At 28.3% G+C, this 11,769-nt stretch overlaps 1 protein-coding gene and 1 non-coding gene across 2 annotated transcripts; both read left to right on the forward strand.

The window, feature by feature from the left end:
* Nucleotides 1–2,006: 2,006 nt before the first annotated feature.
* Nucleotides 2,007–6,038, forward strand: LOC123301093 (organic cation transporter protein-like). The gene is made up of 7 exons (XM_044883823.1): nt 2,007–2,167; nt 2,862–3,105; nt 3,400–3,506; nt 3,580–4,030; nt 4,964–5,267; nt 5,467–5,648; nt 5,880–6,038. Exons 1-7 carry the CDS (start codon nt 2,007–2,009, stop codon nt 6,036–6,038), a joined length of 1,608 nt encoding a protein of 535 aa, XP_044739758.1.
* Nucleotides 4,153–4,225, forward strand: Trnar-ucg. Its single transcript has one exon. It is a non-coding gene; the product is annotated as a tRNA-Arg (tRNA).
* Nucleotides 6,039–11,769: the final 5,731 nt, after the last annotated feature.

Genomic DNA, 11,769 nt, shown 5'->3' on the forward strand with positions numbered 1-11,769 from the left:
TAATATCCGAGAAAATGTATTTGTTTGGTTACATCTTTACAAAGTATGGAACAATAACGATAAAAAAATAATTGAATTTTAAATTTAAAATTTTGTGAACATAAAAAGTTTCTTGTAACCTTGTATAAGAGAACAATTGAATTTATATTCCAACCAATTATTTCTTAGATAATTTAGATACAATAAAATTATTGTAGATTTTTGTTCTTTCGTTTAGTCAGTCAAAAATTTATATTTCTGCTCTATTTCCAACTAATTTTAAAAACAATTTTAATCGTTAAGTGTTTGTAAAGATGTTTCGATGATAAAAGATTGTTGAAAAACCAAATCAAACCAAAAATCTTGGGCATTGCATATGCATTGTGTTCCATATTTTATTTGTTGTTATAACATTTAAAGATTCGAGTACGTAGTTCGGCATTTTCACAAATTTTGTCCATGTCATTTTCCCTAACATTCATATTTTACCAGGATAGAATTTATCAAATCAAATGTACTCCAAATTTCCCTCTGGAAATACACTACGAAAGTGATGTGTTTCAGTATTTTAAAGCATTCTCCAACTTTATCTGAAATTCGAAGCTGTGCCTCTTCTGACTTGACAACTTTGATATTCTAAAATCAGATAAAACTTCAGATATCAGCCCTTTTATTGACCTAGATTCCGATATGGCTGGGAACCCAAAGAAAGTCTAAATGTATATTTAATTTTAAAATGGAATGGGTAGTATTTTGTATTTGTAACAACTCTTTAATCCGTAAAACCATTGATAAAATTTATCATGAAAACTAATAACCTTCGTATGAGCGGGAACGATAAATTAATTATGACTGAATTGCGATAATTATACATGACTTTCCCAGCAGTAATAAACATAATTACTTTACGTAATTTAGTTATCATAAAAACTGAACTTTCTGATAGAAAATTGTTGTTTTGGCCCCCGATATCAGATTACAATTTTTATAATAATTGTACATGTCTAGAACATTTAAACAACCCAGTAAAAACAATTAGGTGAGCGTACGTGTGTAGTTTCATTCAAATATAAATTCAAAATTTTAAATCTGGACTTATATCGGACTAGATTTTTAATTAAGGTGAATGATAGGAGAAAGAGAATCACGAGTTTTGGAATTCAAGGCTGAAATTATCCTATTTTTCCGAGCAAAATTTAAGAAAATGAATTTGAGTTTGATCTGATTGTATGTAATATCTATGTGTGTAATATTTACAAAGCCATTTGTATGATTTAAAACCGGATTTGCATAAATTAGAAAGCAAAAATTATCATAAAAAATTAATTACAACTTTCTGATAGAAAATTTTGGTTTGACCCCCGATATCAAAATACAATTTTTATAATATTTGAATTTTCGAGATGTATAGACTATTTTTAAGACTTTGTAAAAACAAGGGAGTGTCGTATGTAATTTCTGTAATTTGATAAAGTAAATCGTTGAACTAAGTTTAAAAAATTGGGCCGTAGAAAGCGGGGGATCACGGGAGAAAGATAATCTCGAGATTTAAAATTAAATTAATTAAATTATTTTTGCGCGAAAAATGTAAGATATGTGAAATATACAAAATTTAAAAAACCCCCGGCAAGTTTTTCTGGTACGGAATCCTTTACACGCACTTGAAACATATCCATGACCATTCTTCATTAAATGAAGATTTTCCTTAGAGCCTACTGCAAATTGAACCTATTTTGAAGATCATCGTCTATTTTTTAGTTTTTTTTGGTTCGAAACTCTAAGCTCTCACTTTAAACATAGCTAAGAACACTCTCCATTAAATTATCTTTCAAACGAAACAAAAAATCAAAATCTGTAATGTATCCGATAATCTATTTTCAGAAAGTTATCTGTGTACCGCTAGCTCGTTGTAACCCTGAATTTTTAACATATTTGTTAAAGTAATTTTAATATCTTACATTTTTTAAATTCAATAACAAATATACGTCATTCAAATTTTGTAAATATTTCGAGCTACAACAAACACTATGTCTCAAGATATTGTTAATAGTGTTGATAATTTAATCAACGAATTAAACGGATTTGGTAGATACCAAATTTTAAATTTATTTTTAACAAGTTTAACAGCGTTATTGATTGGAATTTCGACATATAATTTTGTGTTTGTTACTGGTATTCCCGAGTACAGGTTAGTGAAATTTTATTCTTGTAATTTCTTAAGTATAAATAAGTCGGAACTTTAAATTTCTGCACATATGGCCAATGTTTTTGCACATTTGGCCAATATAAGCAGAGATTCCAGTCCTGTCACGGTCGGATATATTTTTATATAACCATATATTTGACACAGTTTCCTATAGGTTTATCGTTTTCTAACAACTAAGGGAGTAATTGTTTAAGAGTGTTATAAAAACTTAGTTTTTATGGGTTTTTTTTCTTAAATTCAGTTACGAAATGTTCTAGATTTGTAGCTGAAATGAGTGTCAAAAATTATGACATTTCGTGACATGACTAAATTACAAAAATATTGTATATTAACACGGTGTAAAACTTTGGGTTTTTTACAGTAAAGCATATAAATACCAATTTTATACAATTTCTTCTTACAAAATATGTGAATATACTCTACCCTTTAATAATATTTTAATATTTTATCATTTTTCTTACAAATACTAATCTAATATGTTCTAAATATTGATTAAAAAATTATAGAGAGGATTCCTTGTTCTTGTAAATTTTTTGTTTTAAGGATTTATTTGATATAGTTTTGAATTTATTTTGATATAATCCCTGCCACACACATATTTTTTTTTACCTCCTGTCTGCGTACGAAGACACAAGACTTGGTTCATTTTTCTTTTCTAATAATTATTAATTGCTAGATGTCGAGTTCCAATATGTGATGATGATATCGTCGTGGAATACACACCAATTTGGTTACCAAATGCTGTTCCATATGATAATGAATTTCCACAGCTTTGTAAGCGTTATGCTTTACGAAATGATTCTGGAACTTTTGCAAAAGATGCTAATTGTTCTAATGAATTATTTAACAAAAATGAAACTATCCATTGTGATTTTGAAAATTTGGTATTCCCTGATCGTCATACTACAATTGTGAATGACGTAAGTAGCAATAGAGTATTTTGTAAAATTAAACAAAACTTTAGAATAGAAAATGGATAAAATTTTCTAAAAAGTAACTTCTTGAACAATAGAATAAAAGACTCAAATAGCTTAAAAGTACAAAGTTTTCGAGATGTGAATGGATATTTTTTAATCACGAAAAGTAATAACTTTTCAGCTAAATAGACATTGAAACTTTTATTCTTCAATAACTAATATTTATCAAATTTTCACAGAGCCATTATACCGAGATTCGTTTTCTATACAAATTATAATAATTTTTTGCTTTAGTAGTTGAACATTTTCTGTGAAGATCACCAGTGGAAATTATCTTTGATTGGTACATTTAGTTCAGTCGGAGTAGTCATAGGTGGGCCGATCACTGGATACATCTCAGACAGGTTAATAACTTATCTAACAAACAAATTTCAAAAGACAGTTTATTAGAGGTCCTTTTTTAATTATACTTGTCAGATATGGAAGGAAAAAAATTTTAATTGTTGCTGTCGTTTTCACTTCATTATTTGGTGTTGCAAAATCATTTGCAGAAAGTTTAGAAGCATACATAGTTATGGATGTCTTAGAAACAATTAATGGAAATACAATATTCAGTACAGCATTTATTATTGGAATAGAATTAGTTGGACCTGCATATAGACTAACGGCGGCCACTAGTTACAATGTGTGTATGTCACTTGGTGAAATAATCCTTGGTACTGTTGCATGGTATGTGAATTCTTGGCGTACATTATTGCGTGTTTTGTACATACCAGGATTGATAGCTATATCTTATTGGTGGATAATACCAGAATCAATACGCTGGTTAATTTGTATGAAAAAATTTGATGAAATTTACATTATACTAGGAAAAATGTCCAAACAAAATAATCGTCCTCTACCCGAAAATTATAAAACGTTTTTGAAAGTAAGTCTATGACGAGGTTAATAAATAATTTTTTTAATAGTCCTGGATCATAATAATGGGTTTATGGTATCCATCTACGAATTTGGTCTATATAAGTGTAGATTTTTGTCCTTTAACACCAAGACCGTGTGGCCTAATGGATAAGGCGTCGGACTTCGAATCCGAAGATTGCAGGTTCGAGTCCTGTCACGGTCGAATATATATTTTTTTACCAACCTACTATTTTTATGATAAAAACAATTGCATCTCATTAAATAAAACGAAATGAAATTTTTGCAAATTGCTACACTGTAAAGAAATGCACTAGTTTCAAGAAAATATAGTCTTGATATGTTAGCAAATAAATATTTTCTCAGTTTATGAAAAATAATTACTTTTTATAATTTAATTTTTAAGAAGTCAAATATTTATATTCTTGAATTAAGTTTTGAAATCGTCGACTCAAGAAATATTTACTTGTTAAAGGAAAATTGATGATACCTAGGCAGTTTCATATCTTAGTCGATATTTTCCTCGCTAATTATAAGAAAACGAATGTGCAAGCAAAAAATGGTTATTTTAAACTTCAGATAGCGATTTCCTTGGAACGTTTTAATTTATTTAAATATTCCTTTGGTAATTTTTGATTTTAGAACAAAAATTTCTTGATCGCTCAGAGGAAATGTTTTTTTGCAGCCACCAAAAAAGTTTGTGGGAGTAATTAAACCAAATTGAAACCAGGGGGTTTTGCTACTTGTTACACTTAATCTGATAAATAATAAACTTTTATTTAACGATAGAGTTGAGTTGAAGGATATTTAATACCACAAATTTTATCTTTTACCGCTCGTTTCCAAAGTAAACTATGTAAATTGCAGCCTAACTGTTTTGACATTATATTATGTCATATTCTTAAAGAGGGTGCCTAACTTATTATTAACTTCTGTTTTTCAGGATGAAGACTCTACAAACAGCGATACAAATATTAAAACTGTGTTAAAAAATCGTACAATATGCTTAAGGTTTATTAATTGTTGTTTAATAATTCTGGCAAATTACATAATATTCCCTGGTTTATCTTTAAGTTCCGTAACGTTATCTGGAAATAAATATATAAATTTTATTATAACATCGACAGTTGAAATCCCCGGTAATATATTATGCGCCATCTGCCTAATGCGTTTTAGTCGAAGATTAACTGCGGGTGTATCATATTTTATGACAGGGATATTCTGCATATTACTTTATTTTATTGATGGTATTAAACATTATTGTCTAAGGGCCAAGGACACAAGAATGTCAAAAACCATTCGAACAGTCAGATTTGAATGCGGTGTCCAGCATAACATTCGTTAGAGCGTCATTAATTTTGAAACCTACGCATGTTTTTTGACGAGATTGTGTATCCAGCCTAAAAACAAAATTTTTGTTTGTGCGTACTATCATTTTTGTTTTAGGAAAAAACTATGTCGGAATTATTATTTATACTTGCGGTAAGCTTATGGCAACCATTGCTTCTCATACAATGTTGATTTTTATAACAGAATTATTTCCAACGGCAGTTCGGCAATCACTTTTTAATATAAGTGCAGCAGTAGGAGGTGTTGGAAGTATGATAGCACCGCAAATACCGTTGTTGGTACGAATTAGATATTTTTCCACTTTTTTAGGTACTGCTTGTATCCCTCCCCCTTTGTTGCACAGATACAAGTCTGTGTGTCTTTTAAAGCCAAAAGTTTTCCTTGTATGATCTACTGTTTAAAATTTTCAACAGCCTACATTCCTAATCAAACTTCATACTTGACTTCAAACTCCCTGCTTATTAGAAAAAACCGAAAAATTTTAATGATAATTTCAATTCTAATTTCAGGCTTTCATATGGAATCCATTACCAATTCTAACATTTGGTTTTTTTGCACTACTTGCAAGTATTTTAACTGCATTACTGCCGGAAACATATAACAAAGAATTACCAAATACAATTACAGATTCCGAAATTATAGATAAAAATATAACGACTGAATTATAGTTTAGTAAAAATATTTAGAGATTAAATTAAATGCGATTATAATAAAATTGTAATAAATAAAAGCGATTATAATTAAATTATAATAAATAAAATCGAATTTCTTACACAACCATTAAATTTTCAAAATTTTTTTTTGGTATAGAGCTGCATTGTCATATATATACTCGACAAATATCACACAACAAACAATCCACATAAGCACAAGAGAGTCAAATGAACATTTCCACCTCGCAAAATGAATCGATTTCATTCATTTTGCAAGTTGGGATATGTATTTAGCCCACCTGTGTCTTGTAAGCTCTGTATTATTCGATTTTGCTTTATTTGCATCTGTGGAGTAAACATTAGGGAAAAGAAATGCAAATTAAATTAAAAAACATTGCGACTGAATTATAAAAAAAGTGTTTCAAACACTATAGTGTTTAATTTAGGGGAAGGCATTTTTTTATTGGAAGAACATTGAAAGAGGATCTTTATAAAAAAAAGAGTAACCTTACCTTCATAATTCATTTATTGATTTGTTCTCAGGATGAAATGTCAAGTCTAGCACCCATACTGATATCGGTCTGCCCTCCTTGACATTTTCTCATTAAACTTTGCTTCAGATAACTATAAAATTAATATTAAGGTGGGGAAAACCACACCCCAATGTGTTATTAGCTCCAGTGGTTTTTCCTACACCAAAACAATAATAACACTATAGATAAATAAAATAGACAACGATAAAGGTAAGCTCCATAAACAATAGTTATTCACTGCAATTTATAAAGTTAAACAAATGTAATAAAATTATATTCCTAACACATCATATAATATAAATATTTACTAAACAAACAATATTTTATGTAAGCAATAAGAATATTATTCGAAGTGAAATAAATAAAAACGTACGAAGATTGTAGTCAGAGTAACAAAACAAGCAAGCCAAGCTAGTAGCAAAAGCAGTAAAAACCAAGAGAAAAAAAAAAAACATAACATTAAAACAATTTTTAAGTTTTATAATATAAATTTATTTAAATAAGTTTATTTTACAATAAATATTTGCATTTTATTTTATTTTCTAGCTGATTTTAGTATGCACGAATTGCTTCTTCACTTGCATGTTTAACTTTTTTTGTTACTTAAATACAGTAGTTACTTGTATGGAAATGAATAAATAAGTTAAACTCAAAATTCTTGGAAGCATAATACATGTGATAGAACAAAAATTTTGAAAGTATGAAAGTTTTCAAGTGAAGTATCGATGAAAGATGCCGGATGATTATTGTAGCATTGGATAGATCATTGCCATGTGAATTATGCTGAATTGAAGTCTATTAACGATGTAATCGAAATCTGTATGGATACTGTAATGTGCAACACCTTAGCTCGTATAATAGCTAGTATAGGCCAGCGACGATAAACCAAACGCTCTACAGACTCCTTCTTTAATATTCCACACAAAAGCATCAATACATATCAAATAAATTTTGATTTTTGCTTCAATTTCCTAGATCATTTTTTAATACAGAGAATTGAAATCTCCAGAATAAACATTGAAGGACTTTAACATTTTTTAGCCAATTCCACTTTGTTTTTTACAAGCATTCTTGTAAATATGTAAAACGATTCATAAACTAATAAATTTAGAAAATAATCAAAATATTAATAAACAATAATTCAAAGTAAAAAAAAATTAACACGATAAAATTAAAATACAAAAAAATAATAGATAGGAATAGTGGCTTTATTAATAAAGACTTTTATCGTTTATAGTCCACAGTACGTATTATAGTGATATTTTTAATTTTACCACACTTTGAAACTTCATACTCGGTTATATTATATAGCTTACTTTTTTTTTTCTGGAAAACTACTTGAAATGATGCATTTTCTTTTACGCAGCTTAAAAACTAGGAACTGACAGAAATATAAGTCAGTTTTTAGAGATTCTTATAAAAAGATGATTGAATACCAAATGCAATCATTGTTTCTGACATCAAAAATCGAGAAACCTGTAATCGTCATACTAAAAACTGAAATGATCAGGGATTTCGGCCAAAACGTCTGTTGTATTTGATATGCAATTATCTTTTTACTAAAATAAAAAATAACATTTCTAACTGAACCAAACTTTAACGATGCTGTTTCTAATAGCCGTACAGCGACATGAAGATTTTGGAAATTCCTGAAAGATTCAAAAATCCTAAGCAATCTTTAAAAATGAAGTGGTTTGCAGTGAAATTGCTCACCAAATAAATTCATTCAAAGTCATTTTAGATGTTTCAAATAAATAAAAACTATCACTAATACCCACTGTGAACTAAATGGATGGAATTTACATAAAATTACAATAAACAATCTTAAATATGTTTTAAATCAAATAATAATAATAATAATTTTTAATGACCTCCTCGACAATATTTAAAATAATATTAAAAATTAGAATCGTATAGACAAAAAAAGAAGCCGCAGAGGATATGACTCTTGGAATAGACCAATACCATAATGTTTCAATTAAATACGCAATTCTTTTGATAAATGAGTCCATATCTTATTAACAAACATCATCAAAAAATACACTTGACTTATATATCCTCTAAAAATGCGACAAGTCTCTCAAAATGATATAGCTAGATTAAAAACAATAAAATTTCTAATTCAATTTTTTTGGGATTAAAACAATCATTTTCTATAAGAAAAGTAGAAAGAGAAAAAAAACTAAATGACGTATTTCAAAGTGTTTTTTTTTTTCTTTTAATTTTTAAAGAATACCAGAAAATTAATATTCAAGAAATGTTATTACTTTCCACATAAACAAAGCGACAAAGCACTGCTGTGCACATAATACCATGAAATAGTCCGTGCTATAAGTACAAACAATAGAAGACACCCAGAACTTCATATTCAAATGGCGCCCACAAAAAATAAAACATGATTCACGTGTTGGTATATTTATTATAAGCTGCATTATTTTTATTAAAAAATATTTTATTTTATAATATAAACACAACACTCGCAGAGAATCTATTAAAAACTTTTTTTTTGTAAACTGAGATTTTTTTTCAGATGTGACAAATAATACATAAGGAATTAAAAAACGAATATAATGAGCTTCATAATATATTACTCCCTCTATTTAGTCTTTGCCACCAGTTTTAACGGCGGTTTGTAAATGATGCATCAAGGGTCGGTTTTTGAGAAGAAGAAGAAATGAGAAGAAGAATTAGAAATGCTATAAATAAAAGTTTTAATTTGCTATTAACTGTATCGGATGAATTGTAGGTGCTAGGGAAGTGTGTGGATCGTTTGAGAAATAAAAGAAGAGAAAAAACATGTATGTTCCTAGCTAAGAACTGCTTGCCATCGGCGAGAAAGGGACAAATAGTGTAAAATTTAGGATTTGACTACTTGAGGCTTCTAAATAATAGTAAAGTATGAACAGCGTTTTGACGGCTGGAAAAGAAACATGGCTTTAGACAAATTATTTACCTCAAATGTGGTTCAAGCTTATTAAAGAAAACCATTCGAACTTAATATTTTTACACTGAATTAATTATTATGTTTATTCACTCCATTCACTCTTTTAAATTAAAGGGAACAAAGCAGTATTGAATGGGCCTTTGAAAATGGAAAATTACTAACAGTAGTTACAGTAGGGGGTGGCGGAATGAAGTAAATAGTAATATTTTTATAAAATCCAAAGTAAATCGAAAATCGACGGTGAAGTGTCTAAGAACTGAACACATATTATTTATTGGTGTAATTAATTCAAATTAACGGTGCATTTCTCTGACTTATCGCCTCTTTGCTTTGAATTTTACTGCTTATACCAGTGTATAGTCAGAGTGCTACCATAACGCAACTTGTGATAAAAAATAAAACAAGTGAAAACAAACAATTATCTGAGATAATTGTGCAAATACCAACTATAAATGGTGTTGATTAGGCATATGTTTGGTTTTTTTACGTCACGTAAGCAAAGAAAGATAGTCACCCTTAGAATTGCGAATATAAAATATTTTTAACCTAATTTGTGCCCTCACGGGTAAACAGTGATGTTTACGAAAAAATGTTTCAAATAAAAGTTGTTTATAAGGAACATTTTTTTTTCTAAACTTTTATTCTATCTCTGGCGGTTTACAAGATGAGCCTCAGGACCCAATTGACGTATACCAAAATTTTGTTCATAGAATCAATATTTTTATGCGTAACAAACTTTTTATGCGGACGAAACTTAGTATACTTCATTTATTTCATATATACATGACATAAAAATTAAAGTTCAAAATTTCACATCCGATGAACGTAAAGAATCGAAAAATCGATCGTCAACGAAGGCAATCGACTGTTTGGGCACCACTAAAGGGCTTCAAGATGTATTTTAGATAACAAAAAACTAATTGACATGCATAGAGGTATGAAAATTCTTTAGATAAAGCAGCAATATTGCGCTTACTCTTTTATATACCGACATACGGAACATAGAAAAAAATTTCTATAATAATAATTGTCTTCATTTGAAAGATCACCCAAGTGTTACGACTAAGTATACTTCGTTATTGTTTTGTGTATTCATTCTAAGGCAAAACAAAAGATGAACTCCGTTGCATTCATAAATAAAATGTATGTATATATGAATGACGGACGCTTATAGAATTTTATTAAGAAAAAATTATTTTTGAATTAAAAAATATGAATACAGACGGCGAACAAAACGTCATTAGAATAATTTTTATTATTTATTTTGTAAAGAAAGAATAATTTTTTAATTAAATTTGCATATCTTAATTAGTCATTTACAAATATTATTTATTTTTATTTTAACCTGTAATGAAAATATTTCATATTTTTATACTAAGGTTTATTTTTACATTAAGGCACCTAAATAAAAATGCTTTAGATAATAAATTATTGAATTATTATACTCACTGTAATCAGTGTGGGTTATAAACAACAATCTTTGGGTGGTTTTGCCACTTTAAGTCAAATATTTGCACCACATTTTTAGAACGAAATCAAGTTATAATCTCGCTAATACTTTGAGTATAAAAAAATGTCGAATATGCTTTAAGGTCACGCTCGAGTCAGTAAGCTATGATTGATGCACATCTCATAACAGCCAAAATAATACAGTACAGGAGAAATTTTTTAAAGAACGCGATGCTATAAAGTTTAATTTTTATTGTCTGAAATTCTTTCATGAAATCAGAGCCGTGATCAATATAAATATTAAAATGTTTTATCAAGTCTAAAAGCTCTTGGATAGTGTCACAATATAAAGTTAAATGCTATAAATAGTCAAAATATCCTTAAATATCTTAACTGAAAAAATATATTTAGGATCTCAAAAAACCACCAATTTTCTTTACAAGGTTGCTTGAAAACGTTTTAAGAGATATCGATTTGTTAAGTTATAGAACTATAAGAGATAATAAGATCAAAATTATCTAGGTTTATTATTTTTATTGCTTTACAAAAACGAAAATTAATTAGGTATTAATATTAATAAAAATTAATTACCATTTCATTCGTTAAAAAATGATTTCTCTTTCATTTCATAAAAAAGTTTGAATTTTCCATAACATAAAAATAATTTAGCTCGGCTATTCAATTCCACAAATTAATGTTTTCTTAGAATCGCGTTTGTCCTTACATTTCCTTCGAACAAAATATTCAATTGACCATTCTCAAAAATATTTCGGTAGATTAGTACCAAAGTATATCCATATTCATAAAGCTATAAATTATA

Source organism: Chrysoperla carnea, chromosome 5 (genome assembly GCF_905475395.1).
Source record: "Chrysoperla carnea chromosome 5, inChrCarn1.1, whole genome shotgun sequence".
NCBI classification, from domain to species: Eukaryota; Metazoa; Arthropoda; class Insecta; order Neuroptera; family Chrysopidae; genus Chrysoperla; species Chrysoperla carnea.